Genomic DNA, 22,444 nt, shown 5'->3' with positions numbered 1-22,444 from the left:
TCACCCATCAGGCACTCTTTTATCGTGGTATTGGCTGGTGCCGCCCACCAATACACATTCACTACTTTAAACCTACTAAGGGACTGTGTAATGTTCATGTATAGGCAACGCCAGAGCACCTCTTCACCGGGTGCCCGCTTTCAAGCGACGGATGCCATGAGTCATTGTCTCGCACTTTTCGTCTGTGAAAAAAAAAAAAAATTAACTGTACAGATACTGTAGGCACTCTGCCAGAGGAGACCTCGGCATATCCAACTTCCTGTCGGCTGTTTATTTCATATCGGACGGGGTTTTTCTCATCATTTGTCATTGATGATGATTTTCAAAGTATAGCCTAATCTGTGAAATCCCCACTTGTGACAATTGTTCCGTTCTTTGAAGTTTAGTGCTGTTTATAAGAAACAATATCTACGATCTGCGATGTTTGAAAGCCAAAATGTGTATTGTATGTTAAATAATGAAGCGTTAAAAGCATCATCAGCATGGTAAATGGTTAATGTCTGTCATCTTTAAGCTCTAAAACCAGGTATACTTTATTAAAAAAAAATTGAGTTTGAGTGGTTGTGACAAAGTGGTATTGTGCCATCACACGTAAAAAAAAAAAAAGATTTCGCATCTACCGCAGCCTGGCTACACGCAGACACCGAATGGCACATTTATTAGTTGTAAACACTATGTTTGTTTTGTTTCGGAGGTTGGTGTTACTTTTGACAGAGTTCTGGATCACGGAGTAGCTTTGTTCTGGCACGCACTTTGAAATAACAGCAGTGGGTGGGAAGGCAAAAAACACAGGAACAACAGTTTGAAGTTTACACAACATAGCTGACATTATCTCTCACTTTGTAGTCCGCTTGCAGTTTTGTAATTTCGCCGAGTCCCGGTGATCCTCTATACGTGTGTTAGGCCTTTTGAGGTTGAAGGGAAAGAGTGCGTTTAGTTTCCATTGTGATGTAGAGGTGGTGGGTGAAACCATTGTTGTGTTTTCTCACCGAATGTTCGAGCAAATCCGAGGAATGTAGCTATTCTGCGGCCACCGAGGAATCAAAGTTAGAGGATATTAGGCAGGGCTACAGGCCCTCTAAAAAGAATCCCCGTTCCACATCTTTTTCCATCATCTTCACACGCTTCAGTTGAATCATCTGTGAAAAACTGTTGCGTGGTGAAAGAGGCCAGACCCTGACTTTTTTTGCGTTGCGAAAACAGCTTGCGTTTGTAAACAAAAGGCTTGCATCGGTGACAGCACTTTTTAGTGTTCGAATACTTCACCTTTGTATAATTGTGGTCATCGTTTTTAGCTTATTCAATAACCCAGAATCATAGCACTGTAACATGTCTGCATCACATAGAGCTGCTGCATCGAAACGTTTTTTCGGGTTTGTTTTTTTTTTTTTTTCTCTCTCTCCATGTAGATTCTGGTCACCGACAGTACAGGAACACTGTCATGCATATTTAGCAAGTTTATACTGAGGTCTGACCTCAAGGGTTGAAAATTTAAAGGCATTGCAGCAGAGTGGCTTCTTGAGTCTTCCACAATGTATAATCAACATCAGTGAGGCCTTCACACAAAGAACCATCTAAATCCAGTTTAAGATTAGTGAGGTTTTAAAATCCCATTTCCTCGTGACTTTTTTTGGAGTGTTGTGTCCATTCATAAGTCAGAAAAGTAGCATTTGTTTACATTGTGTTGCATTTACACTCCAAATTAACTATGAATTGAATATTCTGTCTGGCAGAAAAGAGGGGGGGAAAAAAAAACGCATACTTTTCTTGGATTTTTTGTATTCATTCCTCAAACCGCCCTCAACGACACTTAAATAAACTCCGGATATAGTGGGAGCCTCAGTGTACCGAAAGGTCAAATGAATCAACCTCTGGGCAAGCTCTTCCAAGTCAACGCTGCTTAGTTTCAGCACATGCATTGCAAAGTTTCAGTTACAAAGAAATGAATAATAAAGTTGGACCAAATTAATGAAAACTAGGCTTGAGTAATTTCTTTAAAGATTCCCTGAAGATATGTCTTAAGATATTAAAATACTTTGAATAAGAGGTGTCCCCCCCCCCCCCCAAAAAAAGGTCAATTAACTTGTTAAAAATTATTAAAATTACATCTACTCTTTCTGACTCCCTGAAAGTCCAAAAACAACCCTATCGAGAAAAGTCGCTTTTAATTATTTTACATCTCAAAATTAAGTCTGTTTAAGGCTCCGTGTGTCCACGCTCCGTGTCGAAGTAAACGGGCAGCAAAGAGGCAACAACTGTAACGTCATAAGTGTATTTTTCTTCACTGCAGACTTTATTGCTTATGTCCTGTATTTGCAATCCACAACATGAGATATGTACAAAATGATGACACCATTCTGAAAAGATGCGATCGAGACCTTCTTGCATAGTGAAGAACTCATTGAAGAGAAGCCCAAGGTTCTTTACCAACCTATTCTACTGTTACCTAAACACACACCCTTTTACGACATTCAGAAGTGTATGGATTTGCATTCACTCATATAAAACTCCTATAAACCAGTCATATTTTCGCCAGCTCCTGACACCTTTTTTTAAACGTTAAAGTGTGGTAATCGATTTATCTTTCCTAACGTTATCAACGCAGTTATAGAACACTCGCACCAGTCCCTACTAGACAAAACCTCAGACTTTAAGACGTTTCTGAATATCTTAAAAAGGTTTAATTTATTGCTAATCAATAGAATATGGTTCCAAGAACCTGTACTTCCATGTAATCCCAAAAGAGATATGTCAGTCCATAAAAATAAGGCATCACCAAGGCAAGAAATATTCAGAAAGAATGAAACAAGAAGAAATTGAATTGCACTTGTTTGGCAAACTTAATGTGTCTTCTGAAGTGTTTTAAAAAGTTCCAGTAGCTTATTTATGTTTCATTATACACACAAACACAAGAATATTCCTGACTTACAGTAATGCCAAAGAGCCGAGAGATGCTCAAACCACTGCATCAAATGTGATGCTTCATCCATCAAAAGGTTTTTAAATAAAGACGTGTTTCATATCAAAACTTAAATATCCGTTAAAGTTTTGGTGGATTGTCTTATAAAGCATACAGTATGTCATAAAAAAAAAAAAAGAAAAATACACACTTTTTGTTTAATGTAAAAGAGTGTGGTTTCAGTTTATGAGGGTAACATAGCAAAGGAACAACAGTCATGAAGTATTTCATACGCTAACAAATTAGAAGAAGCTGCCTGTCGTTTTCTCCCACAGGAAAAAATGACGGAGTAGCCGGTGTATACACGATATGAGCAGACATTTTAAAAATGCTGCGTTTTATTTATTAAAAAAAAAAAAAAAAAGGCACAATCTCAGGGTGTTTTTGAACGAAAATCCAGAGTTTTTCAGACTCTGTTCTCCTCAGTCTTAAAAACAGAAATCCATACAGCAATTCAGTTCTCAGGGCAGTGGCTGTAAATGGCACCACAAGCAGTCTCCCCAGATGTAGCACATTATAGGTTTCTTTTCTTCATTGGAGTGTTTTTCAGTCACACGGTCATTCATAAATTGAGTGAACTGAGCGTAACGTGGGGGGGGAAGAGGGCCCCCCCCCCCGCCAATGTGCGTCTCAACTTCCTGGCTGATATATTTGGATCAAGCGAAGGCACAGATGTGTTTGGTAAAGAGGCAATTAAGAGTCAATCATGATTTCAAAAGAAACCCTGACCGCTCCCAAACTGTGGAAACCTCAGAGAGGTGTGGCAGTGCAGCGTCCCTGCCGCACACACACACACACACACACACACACACACACACACACACACACACACACACACAGATCACATGTTCCCCATGAAGTTCTTGTTGGGCTGCTGGGCGTACCACTGCTGCCGCTGTTTGCGAGCCTCCACCTCGGACAGCAGCGCCTGTCGGTACGCCTCGTAGGATTTGACAATGTGTTCCAGCTCCTTCATGAAGAGCAGCTTCAGCATGCCCTGATACGTGTCCAAGTCGGCCAGCTGGAACAACTCCCATTTCAAGATGTGGTCATACCTGATGTAAAAGGGAAGAGACTGACTGTAAATTATCAGCACGGTGTTTCTGTTGCCTATGGGCACTGTAGAGCCATGTTTTGATGAGAGATCGCTTTATTAGGCTTGAGATACCATGGCTTCATAAAATATTCAGACCCCTTCACTTTTGGCACATTGTGTTGTAAATTTCATTTTAAAATGGATACAATCTTTGCTTATCAATCTACACTCAATCACCCATAGTGACAAAGTGAAAACATGTTTTTAAAACATTTTTGCAAATCTATTAAAAATCAAAAAAATGAATTCTTCAGACACTTTTCTGATTTCCAGCAAATTGCGATCAGGTGAATCCTGATTTTTTTAATGATCCTTGAGATGTGTCTAGACCTTGAATGGTGTCCACCAGTGGCAAACTGAATTGAATGGACACAGTTTAGAAAAAGGCACACGCCTTCGATAACATCCCACACTTCATACTGCAGGTCTCAACAAAAATCAAGCCATGAAGCCAAAGGAAGTCTTTGTAGACCTCTGCAATAAAATTGTAACCGTATAACCAGGACTCCTTCCTAGAGTTTGCCGTCGGGCAAAACGGAGTAACAGGACAAGAAGGGCCGTGGTCAGGGAGGTGACCAAGAACCCAACGCTCGCTCTAACAAAGCTTCAGAAGTCCTCTGGAAAGATGGGAGAATCTGCTGGAAGAGGCTGAAAATCCCACGCAACTGGAGACTGGGGCGACAGTTCACCTTTCAGAACCACAATGACCCAAAGCATACAGCCAAGACAATGCTGGAGTGGCTTCAGGACTAGTCTCTGAGTGTCCTTAAGCGGCCCAAATCAAAGCCCAGACGTAAACCCCATAGAACATCTGCGGAGAGACCTGAAGTTGGTAGTTAACAGACGCTGCCCATCCAGTCTGACGGGGCTTGAGAGGATCTGCCAGGAAGAACAGGATAAACTGCCCAAATCCAGGTGTGTAAAGCTTGTAGAGACTTAACCAAGAAGACTTGAGGCTGTGACTGCTATCAAAGGGGTTTCTACAAAGTACTGCGTTAAGGGTCTGAATACTTTTGTGAACGAGAGATTTCAGTTTTTTTTATTCATTTGCAATAATTTCTAAAAACATGTTTTCACTTTGTCATCGTGGATTGTTGGGTGTAGATTGATGGGCAGAAAGGGCAATTTTATCTTTTTAAAATCAAATCTACAACTCAGTTAAGTGTGCAAAAAGTGAAGGTGTCTGAATACTTTCTGAAAAAATTGTATATTTCTTTTACCAAAGCATAAGACATGTGGCTGTGACGAGAGCAGCACTGTTCACCTACTTGCCTGCATAGGATTTAAAAACTTATTCCGTTAGAAGGCAGTTAATGGCTGAACAAAATATTTTCCTCATCATCTCAGTAATACCATAAACATCATTAAACATGGCGACACTCAGGTAGATTGCCATATTGTAAATGTTATGATTAGAGCTGCATCTCGAGATTAAGTTGTTTTTTTTGTTTTTTTATTTGTATCTTTTACTATCATGTTTTACACCTGGATCATATTTTAATTAATTAATTAATTGATTAATTATCATCATCATCATCATCATCCTATTAGTTTTCTTTATTATTCATTTATCTTTGCTTGGAAAGACTGTTGGTTTATTGTGTATTGTTGTTGTTGTTGAATCTTGTTTATGTTGTTGTGTAAATCGGACTCAACAGCCTCCTTCAGCACAATTCTCTGCTACAACGATCATACTTTTAGTTAATGTGTATAATGTCTCCCAGTAGCCTACAATCAGATATAAACAACATTTCATTACGTCTACGGCAGGCAAGAGAAAATAAACATTACAGGTCTATACATTAAATTTACAACTTTTTAATGCCGTCTAAGACCTTCTTTTTTTTTTTTTTGAGGAAACTACATTCAGTTTTTAAGAACTATAGATAACCTGATTATATATGATAAATCTTTGGCAAGAAACTTATTCTTTCTCCAATCTGCGCTATTCAGATAATCAATAACCTCATATCCCAATGTCCAGAATTCGAGACTTTCTGTATAAAACTCCTCCATTTATTCATTTAACACTGAATGTAGTCTGCGTGTTGTATGCGTAGTACTCACTTTAGTGGTGCACGGGCGTACACCTGCAGCCAGTCTGGGATTTCGGCTGTGTGGTATGGGTTAGCTGGCACAAGCACCGGCTGGTTCCTCTCTGTGGGACGTGGCTGATAGGTCACAGGCGGTGGTAGTGGTGGGGGCTGATCATAGCGAGGCACGCTGGAAGATGAAATATAGTACTTATGCCTTATTTTATCCCTATCAAACACATACTTACAACTCAACAGAATGGGCTGTTTACCCATAAGTAAGCAGCTTTCTGGTGCCATGTAAATATATACCAGCAGGGACAATTTCTAGTGAGTTTGAATAGCTTCGGAAATAGTAGTATTCAGCACTTATAAAAGAGAAGCAAGAGCATATAAAAAGAGCAGAGGTGGAAAACAATGCAACTTAATTTAACACAGAATTCTTCACTTTTCAACATCATACCTTGGAGCACAGGGGTGACGATACTGTGCCCTCTTGTTGATGTGATCCACGTAGTAGACCCCAAACTCAGCTGACTCCACCTTCTCCCAGCCTGGAGGGAGCCCTTCCCTCTCCAGAGGGTGGCTCCAGTGTGTAGTATTAGTGTTGTGGTCAATGTAGTACTTCCTGCCACGGATGGTCCAGTCAACGGTCCAGCCGGCCGGAAGTGGGAGGTCCTCTCCCGTTATACTGGAGAGGTTCCCCAGGGACTTGGCCTGTATTCGACCTATGCCTGAGGAAAACAAACATTTCTTTTTAGAAAACCTAGAGGGAGAGGGAGAGATGTCTGTGCAAACATACAGCAGAGCAGCTGCCAACTAACAGTGCCTATGGGAAAGACAAAACATTAAAAAAAAAATTTGCTTAAAACAGCGTGTGTGGGAAAATGTCATCTAAAGGAGAGGAATGTACAGCATTTAAAAAGGTCATTCTGATATGGCAATTGTACATGCAGCAGGATAAGAGAGGAATGCAATGAATCACTTCTTAAAAGCATGACTGATGCCGTTTTCAGTACTGCAGTGATTGTGAACAGGATTGCTTAATCCCCATGACTCTGCGACTGTTGTGACGGAGCATCTTACTCCGACCGACATGATTTAATGAATGGTAGGAAATGGGAGTGTTGGTACTTTTGGACAGGAAGGCAGAGATCTCTACATGGCCAGACATACACATGAGGGCTTTCACTGGAATAGAACAGACCGCTGAACTCCCAAACACTCTGTAAGAGCAGACAGCCGTGTGGGCTCACTCAACAGGTCCTGTACTTTTACTTGTGAATCATGTCAGCGAGGAATGTCGAACCAACAGCTGCGAGGATATGCTAGACTAAGATAGAACTATCGTGACTCCAAATGTATGATCCTGCAAAGACCCAGCAAGGGTTGAAAACACAAGAGAATGTGCGGGGAATGAAGTATCTAAGCAAAATGGCGGCTACAATCTGATAAATTCTGCACGAGAGTGACAGCAACAGAGCTGGAGCTCTTTGCCAGCTGCTGAGTGAGGGGACGGAATGTGCGAGCGCTCTGCAGAAATGCACTTCTCCTCCTCCTCCTCATCCACCACCAACTCATTAACATCATCATCGTCGTCGTTGCCCTTTTCTACAGAAAAATGGCAGGGCGCCATACTCACTGCAGACCTAAAGCTCAACGCATCACCGGAATTTCAACTGGATACAGTCAAATGTAGACTACTATATTTTCAACTGGTGATACAGTAGTTAAAGAAAGAAAGAAAACAAAGTTGGGAACTTGATGACAAAGTCAGTCATAACAGAATACATTCATTACGAAAAACAATTTATGAAAACAAATTTTTACAGTCATATTATTTATAATATACAAGGCTCATTGATTTTTAGATTTTACCTCCTTGTTAACAGAAAAATTCCCAAATTAGTTTAAACAGATTTTTAACCTGCACTTGATGCCTCACGCATTCAAGGTTTGTTGTGTTTTCCTCTGCAAATAGCCACTTTTCCCTTTTACCGTAAATACTTGAGCTAGACTGATAAATTGGGCAGGTCAGTATATCCTCTGATATTATCTTATTGCAGATTATAAAGATTCTGGTGTATATGTCGGCCAATAAGTAACAAGGAACTGCAGTACAGAAATGTCAAACTAGGTTTGACAGTGTCACCAGTACATAGTTTGTCTACCAGAGAACACGGACAAGTGTATCTTTTAACTGTCCTGTTTACTATGTATCATCTGCGAAACGTTATGAAAAAAAAAATTCAAAATATCTGTATCAAGATAGTTTGTATGTGTCATGTCTTTATATAAAAACATAAAACCAAAAAAAAAAAAAAAAAAAAAAAAAAAAAAAAAACAACAACAACTTTTGGCTGGTATTTCATTATTGGATAGAAAAAAAAAAATCCAGCATGTAATGGGCCATAGTAAACAGGGATCTCTTAGCAACAACCATAGCTCGGAAATGCTTCTGATAGATGAAGGGAAAATATAGAGACAATGCAAATGAGTGGCTAATCAAATCATTAATGCCCACGGTGATTACATGTAATCATCAAAATAGAACAACAAACGATACAATCACATAGTGTTTGTGGTGCAAATGGTATTTGTATTATACAGGTTTTACCCATACTCTAGCGTTTATTAGCCAAAGTTGAGCAATTCTATTCTAAATAAACACTAATAAAATGTCAGTTATTTTTAGAGAAAAATGACTAAAAGAGGGCCAACATATACATATTAAAAGTAATTTTAAACCGCATCGTATTTTCTTTAATAAATACCGATTGAAGCGTCGGCTGATTGTAGATGACTCTTCCAAAACATCTCTGCTTACATCTCATTAGCCTTACGAGTGCAATGTAACTATACAGAGAGCAGTACCTACTTACACAGATGATTCATGGTAGTGAGCAGGCTGAGGCTGAGACATTTGACTGGGGGCGGTCTGCAAATTACTAGTTTGCCAGAAGAAAGATTCAGCAAACAGGGAGGTGAAAATGCAGAACCCCTAATGCTTGTTTAACTTCACTCCAAACAAGGCTCCATGGTATGTGATAGGTGGGCCAGACATAATACTAAACCATATACACGACGTTGACAATTCAGCCACAAAGTAGAAGGTTCTCCATCATTTGGGGTGGCTGGAAAATTCCTACGACCCCCAAAACATTTAATCTTATGTAAATTGCACACTTATGTCATGCTAATGTTTACAATGTCGAGCAGTAAGATAAAAATATTTGATTCCTCAAAAAATTGCTCTGTTGAGCTTTTCGGTGACCACCACCAGCCTGCATTCCTTTCAGAGAGGCATATGTGTGGTCCCAAACCCATCCAAAATACTTAACTCTACATCAACTGCAACATTTTCTCTGGACCCTAAAGTTGAAAATGTTTTCTTAAATTTTTCTCAAAAAAAATCTGACGAGTTGTAGACTTGCTGGTGTGATTTTACTCATACCAAAACACGAACGCTCCACTTTCATACCACAAAAGTTGCAGAGAAAAAGCCATAAAAACACAAATTTTAGTCCCTCAAGAGACTATGACTGCCAGCCACGTACTCTCCAAAACCATGTGTGCAGTTCAAGCATGCAATTCCTGACTTTTGTAAAATCTTGAAATCTTTCTTACTTCTAATTTTTTTTTAAATCACTGCCCATTGATTACTTTTCTACAAAGAAAAAATATCTAAACCAAAACTTAAAAAACGAGCAAAACACATTTCATCTTTACCTGAAGGGGGTCTGCTTGGAGCTGGGGGAGTGTGCTGTCGGGGAAGTCTTTGGAAGTTGTGTTCATTGTGCTCATAGTATCTATAGTCCTCAGGAAAGCGGTCTGGGACCCTCCTTGGCTGACGCTGCTGCTGCTGCTGCTGCTGCTGCTGCTGCTGCTGCTGCTGGCTGTCATAATAAGGTTCAGAAGGGTAATAATAGCGGGCAGCATCTCCATTCTCAGACATGGGGCTCACGTCTGTGAGGAAGGACTGTGAAGAGCCTCCATACTCGTGGGGCAGGTCTCCCAGACTGCGAGGCAAGTATGGGGGTGCTGACATGCGGTGGCTCTCTCTGCGGGCCACCTCATGAGGAGGCCTCTGCACAGGGGTACGGAGGAAACTCTTGTTGCGCGACACCACGGGCTCCCGGCTGGGTGCCACAGAGTAGGCAGAGGGCCCCATATCTGGCAGAGGGACCTCTGTGCGTCTGGGAATAGTGGGTCCATGGCGGATGAATGAGGGCATAAGATCTGCAACCAGATGAACAGTGCAAGTGCAAATGTCAATATTAGTCAATGAAGAAACACAGTGGTGGCACCAATGGGCAGTGGAGGCATCTAAATATACATTTACTCGAGTACTACGCTTATAAACAGTGTGGAGGGACTTGTACTTTACTCCACCACATTTCAGAGCAAAATACTGTACTTTCTACCCCACAGCTATCAGTACTGTAGCTACAGGCAGATAAATAGTTAACATACAAAATAAAATATGTTAGAAAATGTAACTTACTGTGATAGTGTATACTTATTGTATATGTATAGTACCCAATAGTATAAAGGGTAAAGTAGATGAAATTGGCTCCACTTGGAATAACCGCAATATTAAAATTCTGCTTGTGCTTTAATGCATCAATAATAAAATAATAATACATTATTACAATGACAGGGGCCATTCTTTCTGCACGAGTACTTTCACCTGACACTTGAGTACACTCTGCTGATAACACTTTCATACTTTTAATTTGTAACGCAGGACCATCAGCTACAAGGTAGTAATTATATAGTACTGCTATTTGACGTTAAGGAGATGATCATAATGCGTCTTCAGCTGCTCCCGATAGGTACTGGGCACCAATTGAAAAAAAAACAGTGATGATATACCGCAAATTACATGTCAGTTAAAAAGGAACTTTTTTTTTTTTCTTACCAACAGCCTATTTGTCATCGTTCAGGCAGTCCTGAGCAGATGTCAACACTCATTCAACGTCTACCGATGGACAAATGTAGGCTGACCAGCGACAAAACCTGACTTTTCGGTAAACCACTCCTCCGATTATAGCGCCAGGAAACAGTTGCAAATGAAAAAGCTACCGTGACTCCAAAAGATCTTTAACCGGGGAGTTTCCTGTGTATACACGTTATCGTTATCTCACGACTTTACCTCAGCGCCGCAGCTGATGTTAATGTAGCAATCAGATGAACACTTAGCTAGCGAGGCACTAGTTATCAGGTTAGCAACTTGTTCGGTTAAAAAAAAAAAAAACAGCCATTAAAAAGTTGGTTACGAGCCTATTGGCCACAATAACGAAGAAAAATGTTTCCACGCATTCACGTCAGTATTTGGGTTAATGTTAGTTTGGTATTTTTTAGTACTAAGTTACGTTTCGTTAGCATGACAAACGATGCTAACTTGAGCTAGCTGGCTAACTACTTGTTGCGCTTACTTCTCAGGAGCGGCGACGTTTCCTTCTTCACATATTTCCCGTGTACCTCGGCTGGTTTCGACGCTTCGTTTTTACTTTTCTTTCGTGAGAGCATAACTCAAGGCTCGGAAACATCAACAACACGGCGCTGCAATCTCATGGCACAATCCCTCGACTCTGCGACCGTCCCGTTCACTTTGCAAAGCGCAGAGAGACGACATTTTAAGCTTCCGATCAGCTAGCGTCAAGTTAGCCAGCTAACTCGAGCGACTGGGAGCGTCTTTCCTGCGGCGGTCCAGTCCGCTCTGAGCAGCGATGCACTCCCACCGCCGTTCCTCACCGGGAATGGTTACTGCGCGGTCCTGCCCCTTCTGCGAGCGGACCGTTGAGCACAAACACAAATAGGGTTGACTGAAGTACACAGCTCGTCCACCGACGCAACGCACAAGCGACAGCAAAATTTAACAAATGCGTACGAGTGCCTTGACTCCAAACCGATCACAGGAGATGTGAGCTCTGCACACGGAGCAGCAAAAGTTGTGCAAACGTATGGCGTTAAATAGCGGTTGTTACATTTGGTTCTGAGTGGGAATAATGAGTTCCAAGTAGACCTGCATTGAAAATGTCCCCAAGCACGCAAATATTTAAGAGCAAGCTGTTTAAAATGTATCAAGAGTGCACACTTAGCAGACTGGCCCCATGCCAGTGTTGTATAAATATATGATTGGCTCTTTATTGTTCATAAATCAAAGTTTAACGTTGAGGTGGAGCTCGTTTAAATTGCTTCACATACTACTAGGTAACATATTCAGTGCAAAGATCATAAGCTTATATCTGTATATGGATGTAAAATACAAGTTAAAAAAAAACAAAACAAAGTACAATGTTTACCTCTAAGATGTACTGGAATAGAAATGTAAAACATGCTAGAAACATGCAAGTGTTTTACCTTGAAAAATGCATTCAAGTACAGCACTTGAGTAAAAATATCCTTAGTTACTTTCCACCACTGCTTGAGGGAAATGAATGTCTTGTATCCTATTTGTAGGGTCCACGGCCATCTATAGATGGATAAACCAGCAGGGGAGTGAGGAGATTATCGTTAAACAGAAGCAACAAATTAATCAAATACCAAATCAGACCAAACACAATTTATGTATTTTATTTATACTGAAAACACAAAACATTACCCTGTTTTACACTTTAGTGCTTACTCTGCAGCAGTTACAAAGACAAGGTCCTCGATTTGAATCACAAACATTCATGATGGAATAATTTTCAATTACAGCTTTACACATTCTCACTTTACATATTGCAACAGATCATAGGATTTTATTCAAACATAAATACCAAGTATTGCGAATTGACAGACATGTAAAGTGAGCATAACTCAAGGCTCGGAAACATCAACAACACGGCGCTGCAATCTCATGGCACAATCCCTCGACTCTGCGACCGTCCCGTTCACTTTGCAAAGCGCAGAGAGACGACATTTTAAGCTTCCGATCAGCTAGCGTCAAGTTAGCCAGCTAACTCGAGCGACTGGGAGCGTCTTTCCTGCGGCGGTCCAGTCCGCTCTGAGCAGCGATGCACTCCCACCGCCGTTCCTCGCCGGGAATGGTTACTGCGCGGTCCTGCCCTTCTGCGAGCGGACCGTTGAGCACAAACACAAATAGGGTTGACTGAAGTACACAGCTCGTCCACCGACGCAACGCACAAGCGACAGCAAAATTTAACAAATGCGTACGAGTGCCTTGACTCCAAACCGATCACAGGAGATGTGAGCTCTGCACACGGAGCAGCAAAAGTTGTGCAAACGTATGGCGTTAAATAGCGGTTGTTACATTTGGTTCTGAGTGGGAATAATGAATTCCAAGTAGACCTGCATTGAAAATGTCCCCAAGCACGCAAATATTTAAGAGCAAGCTGTTTAAAATGTATCAAGAGTGCACACTTAGCAGACTGGCCCCATGCCAGTGTTGTATAAATATATGATTGGCTCTTTATTGATCATAAATCAAAGTTTAATGTTGAGGTGGAGCTCGTTTAAATTGCTTCACATACTACTAGGTAACATATTCAGTGCAAAGATCATAAGCTTATATCTGTATATGGATGTAAAATACAAGTTAAAAAAAACAAAACAAAGTACAATGTTTACCTCTAAGATGTACTGGAATAGAAATGTAAAACATGCTAGAAACCTGCAAGTGTTTTACCTTGAAAAATGCATTCAAGTACAGCACTTGAGTAAAAATATCCTTAGTTACTTTCCACCACTGCTTGAGGGAAATGAATGTCTTGTATCCTATTTGTAGGGTCCACGGCCATCTATAGATGGATAAACCAGCAGGGGAGTGAGGAGATTATCGTTAAACAGAAGCAACAAATTAATCAAATACCAAATCAGACCAAACACAATTTATGTATTTTATTTATACTGAAAACACAAAACATTACCCTGTTTTACACTTTAGTGCTTACTCTGCAGCAGTTACAAAGACAAGGTCCTCGATTTGAATCACAAACATTCATGATGGAATAATTTTCAATTACAGCTTTACACATTCTCACTTTACATATTGCAACAGATCATAGGATTTTATTCAAACATAAATACCAAGTATTGCGAATTGACAGACATGTAAAGTGAACGCAACTCCAGGTGGTGTTACACGAAAGCAAATACCTTAAAAAGGTCATCAGATTATTTGACTTTTCTCTTTACATGATTTCACTACTGACTTGCTTCTGTTTCTTCTTTACATGAGGGGCTAGAGACTTAAAGGACAGACAGATGTACACAATCTCTTTGACAACAAAGACAAAAGAACACTTATATAAAGAGTGCACTTCAGTATTGCGTCTCTCTTTTGGGAGAGGAGTATAGTGTCATGGTAAAAATATTTACTCATTTACTAGTAACAGCTACTGCTTTGAAAAATATTTAAAAAATTATAAATAACTGTAAAATAGCATGTTTTCTTTACAGGCTAACCTTCACATTTGGTTCCTCATAGGTCCAACACATGTAAGATCATTATTGCTTAATATAAAATGAAAAAATACTGCATATTTAACACCGTAACATTTAGGCTAAAAACAGGATAAAACATGGCAGTGGACATGAAAGGAAAAAAAACAACTTTTTTTCCCTGTCCATTTGGTTGGATCTGTTGCAGGAGGGTTCAATAAGAAATGTATTTTTCAAAGACGGAAGAAGAATTTGCAGTAAACAAACAGTGCAGTGTATGGTTGACTTTGGAGTGCTGTTGATGCCCTGAGCACGTATAGGTATTTTAGGTGATGCATTATGAACATTTATAGTGGTACGGTAGTGAGGGAAGGGGAGATGGGTTTAGGTCTCGCACTATCTTGTTAAGGCTGGAGATCTTCTCTTCCAGCAGGTAGTTCTTCTTCTCTGCGATTTTATGCCGCTGCTCGGTTATCTCCAGAGCTTTCAGCAGCTGGGCGTTCTCCACATACAGGTCTTTGATCAGCACATCCGCTTTGCCGTTCTTGTGAAGCTGGGAAAGTCAGAGAAAGTAGATGATGAAGGTTTCGATCCATAATTAATCCCATTTAATGTTGCTATTAGAGCCTGAATGAACAATTGGCTGGCCAATATTATCAGCTAGCATTAGCTTGTTGTGATGTATTGCTATACTGTACGTTGACCGATATGTAGCAAAGAAATTTCAGTACAGGGAGGCAAAAGATATGTCTGCAAAAGATATGTCTTTCTAACTAAAATATCCTGCTCAGGACATACAATGTCTTGGTCACAATTCAAGCGTTGCTTCAGTCTGAACACGGGGCAGCAACCTTAACACACTTTTTAAAAAGGAGGGAAACTTATTGGATCTACTTTTGACAGAACACTTGGTGGTGAATTGGTAATTCACTTTTTGCTGCGACATGTTGTTGGGATGTTCCCCATTTTGAATTTGGTTGCTATTTTCCTCTTGCCATTATGCATATTGCTTTCTCCTCGTGAAATATTTGGATAATTTCTCGGGGTTTTTTTTTTTTTGACTATTTTACTTGTTTGATAAGGATAATTTTATTTATTATTATTGATGTGGTAATTGTCTCAGGAGATTTGGATCACGTGTTTTCAGATTTGGTTTCCTTTTTGATTGGTTGCTACAACCTCTGGCTTCAGTTTAAAGATTTAGATTTAGTATTCCCACCATTAATTTGATACCTGACATTTTTTCGTCTCAATAAAACTCAGTCTTGACAGTGCGCTGGAGTTCAATAACACTTCATTCAAGCTGTTTTGTTAAGAGAAGAGAATATCGGCCCATATATGGTAATCGGATTTTATATCTCTCAAATATCAATATTGGACTCATCAATTAAGTATAGGTCAGGCTCTGTAGGCTACTAGATCTCAGAGAAAATCCAATTTTTCCTCCATACTGGTTTTTCCACTTCTAAAAATCGAATTAAAATCTACTGTGGCCTTTTATACAAAAACACTTCCAAGTTCCATAACTGTAGTACTTTTGAAAATCTTTCAAAATTATGTATTTGATATATTTTTGAGTACAATTTTTTTCCCCTTTAAGTTGATTTTACAAGAGAAGACGCTGAATTATGGATATGAGCTTTCTGAACTGACCTGGTCTTTCAGCTGAGCAACCTTCTCTTTGAGCAGCAGCTTGACGTTATGCAGTGACAGTTCAATTTCCCTCATACGCTCCTCCATATTCTTCATCTTCCTCTCTCTTTCATCCTGGTGAAAAGACAATGAATGATATCATCAAATTGCTGCAAATGCAATAAAATATAATGAAATTTGAATGATCTTGCCTTTGAGCGGGTGTAAACTATAAGACTCTGGGGTGAGACAATTCAGAAACAACATACAAACCAAATTCTTGTGAGCTAGGTGCTTTTATTTTCTCTTGATTTCTGCATTAAGATCTAGTACATTTGTAAAGAGAAGCAAATACACTAAAAAAAACAAAACAAATATATATATATATAAATAGGTATAAAATTATGCCATGTATTCCAGATACCGCTACAAAAAATAATTTAATGCATAAATAAAATAAACCCTAACATGATTCTCCTAAAATAAATAACAAAATAATAAAACAAATAAAATACATTTAAGTCTATACATGGTGCAAAAAAGAAAAACAAGACTCACTGCATGATTCAAAAACCAGGACAGATACAATAATAACAACATATAATTGTACTATTGTAGTAATTGTACTAAAAACAATGATTTGGTTCACATGGAATTTCTAATAATAAATACCAGATAAATATGGAAAGTTAATAGTTGTGTGACGTGTTTAACGGTCCTTATTTACGGAGAGAGAGAGGAAAAAAAACAAAAAAACCATTACCCCGAAACTTTTGATTCACTTTGGTTGTGCAGCAGCAACAAAAACAGCAACACACAGACCCAGAACTCAAAATTAACATCAACAGGTAGCTTGGAGAAACATTCAAATATGTGCAGTGCCAAATAGGAAATACAGGCATAAACAAGAAAAAGACAAACAGTGAAGACTCTGTACCTCCATTAAGAAATCTCCAGAAACCCTGACTGGACACAGGCAGTAACATCACCTGACAACAACAGGTTGAAATTGCTTGATTGTTAGAGAAGGCTCAGAAGGCTGTCAGGCACTAACCTCGCCTCAACATTAACACTCCTTGATGATCATAAGGCAAACTGTCAAACAAGATTTAGCCTCCGAGGACATATATATATATATATAAATGTATGTATTTATATATACACAACCTGTCTCAGACAATGGTAAATGGTACAGCAAGTGCAGAACAGAACATTCCCAGAAAATACTTCCTGCGTTAAAAAGACTCCCTGTGATCAAGAATTAAAAATTCCAATAATTCATGTTTGTCAAGATGCCACATTGTAGTCTTTACATGTAGATGTTGAATTTTGTACGGCATGTCCTACAAACTTTGCATTTTCAATGGTAATGTGACTACTTTAATTGAAATCCCATTGGGAAAAACCACCGGGGGTCTTTTCTGTGTTTTCCTGCCACCTAGCAGAAAGGAAATACAATTACACAGCCGTGCCTTTTGGATCAGGCAGAAAACTTGTTCACAATCTCCTATAAGGATGCAGAGAAGACGGCATTTTGTGCTACAGTCTGATTTTTGCTCCAAACAAAGCAGAGGAAGTGCAGAATACGAGCAGAGCAGTCTTGGAGGTAAAAAGAGGATAAAGTGGAGAGCGGAGAAAGACGCTCGACGTTACAATCCGCCGATCCGCCGGTAGCTGTCTGCGTGAGCCGCCCGCTGCTCCGGCATGGCCCCCTGGAGAGAAAAGGCAGGTACACTTCACCAGAGCTCTACCCTCTCCTCTAATCCTAAAAACCTACAGAGGGCTGGTCAGTAAGCAGGCCTATTTATGGTCAGTACATATTGAGAAGTGTGTTCAGCACTAAATAAATAAGGATGACTTATGAGAATGATAAGAATTATGAATTAATGATGTACATAAATACAGACAAAAATACACAACCATGAAATTGTGAAATAATCCAATATTTTTCAAGTTTGTCTTCAAACAATACCAGCATGCCAACATGTACACTGAAAGAGTTTTGGGTTGCTGCAATCATTAGTCCTGGTCCATACTGGCTATAAAGAGATGTCTTCCCAATGCAGAGTAAGGGATGTGGGACAAAATAAAATGCATTCCAAAGTAAACAAATCAAATGGATATCTTCAAATTGAAGTCTTTTTAATAATAACAAAAGAATCCTCCTTGTGTTATCATCCCTCCCCAGGCAACACCGTGTGGGAAAACAAAAATGGGAAATTTTGCACTAAAACAAACAAACAAACAAAAAAGACGAACAGATTGTGTTAACGTACATACAAGCATGTGAGTACTGTTTTAAGTTTAAATAAACTTTGAGTTAATTGCAAATTTTGTGGCTTTATGAAATAACCAACAGGACAGATCCAGTTATGTGATTGGGCGTTGCTTCAGTCTGAGTGAGTGGACAGCCAATCACATAACATGCTGACTATTACAAAAAAAAAAAAAAAAAAAAAAAAAGTTAGATCTTGTCACAATTTCATGGTTACATTACATATTTTGTCCGAATTTATTCATATATTATTTATTTCTTATTCATTAATTTAATATTGAACACTTTGGGAGACTATTTACCTGAGTAGACCCAAAGTTACTTCATTCAATAACTGATGTTCACTGCTGTAGTGCAGAACAAATGACCTGCCAGCTGGTAAACATTATACAGTAAAACCACCACCAACATAAAACTAAAATCCCACTTTATATAACAGTTGCGTGTACAATAAATTTATTCTATGGTTTAGAAAAGTGCATTCTTTGTTTGTTTTTTTAAACGGTTTAAATCAACTTTTTCAAAGCTAAATAGGACAAAAATAACTATAGTGGATAAAAACCTCAGTTAATATGGCTTGAATATGGATTTATTTTGTTAGGGTTATATTTCTTTATATCTGTACATTATGTTTATTTTTGTATTATGTGAAGCTGTGTGCATTTATTTATCTTATTTAATTTCCATTTCCATATATCATCATGTTTGGTTTGTTGCTGATTTACGTGTCTGAATAATCCCACGAGGTCATGTGAATGACCAGACATATAAACAAAACTGAGCTAAGCTGGCAAAAAAATCTTAACATAAATGTGTGGTATATACAATGAATGTATTAAATGAAGGTATTAAATAATTGTGTTTCCTTCCTTCCACTATATTCATGGTAACCTATTGATAACTGGGTGTCCAGCTGCAGATTAAAATGACACACCAAGAGGTCAGATGCTGTTAAAATACACTAACAGTGAGATGACTCCATTTACAAAAAAACCTGGACAATCTACATCTACCTGTTGGGAAGAGACAGAAGTTTGTGCAGTGCGACTCCGCAAAAGGTGACAAATGGAAAAAACAGCCACAGGGACCACGCCCAGTTGTACTGTACCTGCACCACTGACTTTACTTCAGTCCCGAGATCGAAAATTAAATAAAGACAGTGAACACAACGAAGACACACACAGGTACTACAGGCTAAATTCCAAACCCAAAAAGTAAACACTACACACGACTTAAGGAGATGAAGACAAACAGGTGCTGAGGTGGATCTGCGACAATCACCAAAACAAGGAGCACAGCAAACCCAGCATTCAAACAAAAAAAAAAAAGGGAATGGAAAATAAAGATAAATGATGACTCTCTCAACTAAATGACACTCAGCTCAGGTGTTTGGAAAATTAAACTCTTAAATTAAAACATTGTTGCTTTTAATTTTTGCTTTGATCTGGAAAGTTTTTGTGATGTAGTTTTTCTCTTTACAGCCACAAATCAAATGAAAAGAATATAAAATAACATTTTTCAGCACCTGAAGTGAGCGATTTATTTGAGTGGGGACACATTCTACACAAAAGTAAAAGAAATACAATGGGTGTAAATACATGTAACTCCCATTATAGCCCAAAAACATGTCCAACATGAGATGTAGTTCATAGTTTCCTTCTTATAGGCAATAATGATGAACCTGTGATTATTATGAGAACAAATAACCACAATGTGACAAGGGAAAATAATGATGGCAAGAAAAAAAATGGCAGGAGATGAATATAATACCAAACCATGCAACATGATGCAATGGCACTAAATCTTCAGGTACTAAACTGTTGTTCAGCTTTAACTGTACTGTAGGTCAACTCCAAATTAGACTGAAAAATACTGGTTGGAAACACATGCAAAAGCCCTCATCTTCAAAGTGACGATATCTCATTTTGCAAGCCTTCCAATAAAGCATTTAGCCATGCTTATCTGATATAGGTCAAATATTTTCCAATATAATCATGTACACTTGCCCAGGTCTGCTGTCAGGGAAGGTTCAGGTTGTACTGTACCTGCATGTTGTCCGGATCTTCAACCCGATGCTGTCCTCTGGGCATCCTGTGAGGCGACGGAGGCAGAAGTCCAACCAGCTGAGCCTGAAATGTCTGGACAAAGTGAAAAAACTGTGAGGAGAGAACTATGGCTAAGAAGTAGCTAGAAATATGTAGAGTATGAGGGAACTAAGCAGGTAGTAAAGCTGCAGTTACAAACAGTGACTATAATCACAAAGAAGGCCAAAGCTTAAGTACTCTAAATTACAGGCAATACCCAATTTACAATAACACAGGAGAACTTCAATACATTTTACTCTAAAATCCAAATAAAGTAAGACGAGAAACGTTGCCATCACGATATACCTCTAGCAGCTGTGTAGACAGTCGAGCCATTTGGGCCTTGAGTGCCTCATTTTCTTGCTGAAGGCTCTGCAGCTCTGTGTGTCCTTGTCCCGCTTCACAGCCCTGAAACCAAAGTACATAAAGTAATAGGAATTTAAGAGGGTACCACAAAAATTAACAACACGACAAAGATTCAATGGTTAGATTTACAAAACGTTTTACCTTGGTCAGCTCCTTTTGTGCCTCGAGCTCCTGCTTCAGAGAGGCGTTCTCCTGTTCCAAGGCCTTCACCAGGGAGGACTGACTCTGTTGTTTGTGCTGCTTCAAGGACAAGATGGTAGCATCGAGCTGACGGACCTGGAGCATAGAATCAAGGGGCTTACAGTTTAGAGACAGGGAGAGATATTATAACACTAATATGCCTGTCGGCTGCTAAAGTTAATTTCAGGTTGCTGTAGGCCTCAGCTCACCTTTTCTCTGGAGTGCACCATGTCTCCTTTGATGTTGTGCACTTCTGCCTGAAGCCTCTCGTTTTCCTGCCTCAGCAGCTGCTGCTCTTGTTCCATCAGCCGAGACATCTCATCTCTGTACAGCTTTTTACTCTGAATCTGCAGACCACTCGATTGCAGGGTCATCTCTAAAACATGGTTCTGGGACAAACAAAGGCAGATGTCAGGTCCACTGATCTTGTATGCACAAGGCTACTTCATTTTCCTGTACAATTGAACATCTTCAAACTTTACTCGCAGACTAGGTCTAATTGTGCTTTGTCACTCTGGCGATGCACTTCACTATCATTTAATTTAAGGATGCACCGATCCCATAAATATAAGAGTATCGGCTTTATGATGTGATTGATACACATTAAATTCAGTTTCTTTGTCATTGTCATTATAAAAATTCAGTGTTTCCGCTATCAGTTTCATATATTCAATCACAGGGAGCATTCAATGCCACACCATCCCTGATTTTGTGTTACCTTACTTAAAAATAATTCCAAATAGTTTCATGCATTGAGGTAAATAGATTTTAAATTTGGGAAAAAGACAGCTCTACATATGGATAAGGTTGGATAGTGTGCCTGCCTAATTTTATTAGTCTGATAAGTGACAAAGATCAGAAACGTCCTACTTTATCGTCTGCATGCTGCAGCTGTTTGTGTAGGACTGCAACTTCATGTTTGAGGGAATCCCTCTCCTTCTGCAAAACACGAACGTCTGTTTTAAGACGAGCACTTTGATGGTTCACAGCCTGAAGAGTTTCATCCACTGTCTTGGCCTAGAGTGGAAAAAGGATAATTTTTTTCTCCTGATAGACTCAGTAACTTAGGTAATAAAAATGGCGAATGTGACCACTTGTAAAGTTTGATTTATTTTCATACCAAAAACCAGAAGACACTACTAGTTTTCTCCAGCAGCTGCTGAACTGAAAAAAATAAAAAAATTTAAAAAATAAGATGCTGTGGTTACAGTAGGCTCTTACCCTCTCTTGAGCTTTGGCCAGCTGGTTGCGGAGGCCCTGAGTCTCCACATCCACACACAGCCTCTCCTCTGCCAGATGGCTGAGCTGATTCTCCATAGAGTCCAACTTGACCGCCTAAGAACAAGACGACAACTATTGCTGTAATAAATATTTACTGCTGAAGCTAGATCACACCTAAATATCTCAGTATATCACAGGTGCTTCAAG

At 39.3% G+C, this 22,444-nt stretch overlaps 2 protein-coding genes across 8 annotated transcripts in view; both read right to left on the bottom strand.

Annotated features, from left to right (window-relative positions):
- Nucleotides 1-2,280: 2,280 nt before the first annotated feature.
- sav1 (salvador family WW domain containing protein 1) lies at nt 2,281-12,032 on the bottom strand. 2 transcript variants are annotated; one of them, XM_040137781.1, is made up of 5 exons: nt 11,527-12,032; nt 9,818-10,327; nt 6,552-6,822; nt 6,123-6,278; nt 2,281-4,014 (listed from the first exon to the last, which is right to left on the bottom strand). In XM_040137781.1, the coding sequence occupies exons 1-5, from the start codon at nt 11,618-11,620 to the stop codon at nt 3,801-3,803; spliced, it is 1,245 nt and encodes a 414-aa protein (XP_039993715.1). In that variant the 5' UTR covers nt 11,621-12,032; the 3' UTR covers nt 2,281-3,800. The 2 variants fall into 2 exon arrangements, with proteins under 2 accessions (XP_039993715.1, XP_039993716.1); XM_040137782.1 differs by lacking the exon at nt 11,527-12,032 and adding an exon at nt 11,010-11,260.
- Nucleotides 12,033-13,921: 1,889 nt separating this feature from the next.
- The window catches only part of nin (ninein (GSK3B interacting protein)), a 27,631-nt gene continuing 19,108 nt past the window's right edge, over nt 13,922-22,444 (bottom strand). For 4 of the 6 annotated variants that reach the window (XM_040137225.1, XM_040137227.1, XM_040137224.1 and 1 more), the window contains 8 exons: nt 22,238-22,351; nt 21,887-22,033; nt 21,226-21,405; nt 20,978-21,112; nt 20,777-20,878; nt 20,432-20,524; nt 16,133-16,246; nt 14,817-15,032 (listed from right to left, as the gene is read on the bottom strand). In XM_040137225.1, the coding sequence (XP_039993159.1) occupies nt 14,817-15,032; nt 16,133-16,246; nt 20,432-20,524; nt 20,777-20,878; nt 20,978-21,112; nt 21,226-21,405; nt 21,887-22,033; nt 22,238-22,351 (1,101 nt within the window). Of the gene's footprint in view, nt 15,033-16,132; nt 16,247-16,302; nt 17,824-20,431; nt 20,525-20,776; nt 20,879-20,977; nt 21,113-21,225; nt 21,406-21,886; nt 22,034-22,237; nt 22,352-22,444 lie in introns of those variants that run through there. The other 2 variants (XM_040137229.1, XM_040137230.1) reach the window with 2 other exon arrangements.

Source organism: Xiphias gladius, chromosome 10 (assembly GCF_016859285.1).
Source record: "Xiphias gladius isolate SHS-SW01 ecotype Sanya breed wild chromosome 10, ASM1685928v1, whole genome shotgun sequence".
NCBI classification, from domain to species: domain Eukaryota; kingdom Metazoa; phylum Chordata; class Actinopteri; order Istiophoriformes; family Xiphiidae; genus Xiphias; species Xiphias gladius.
Note: the sequence above shows the minus strand (reverse complement) of the source record. Positions and strands in the feature narration are given on the sequence as shown.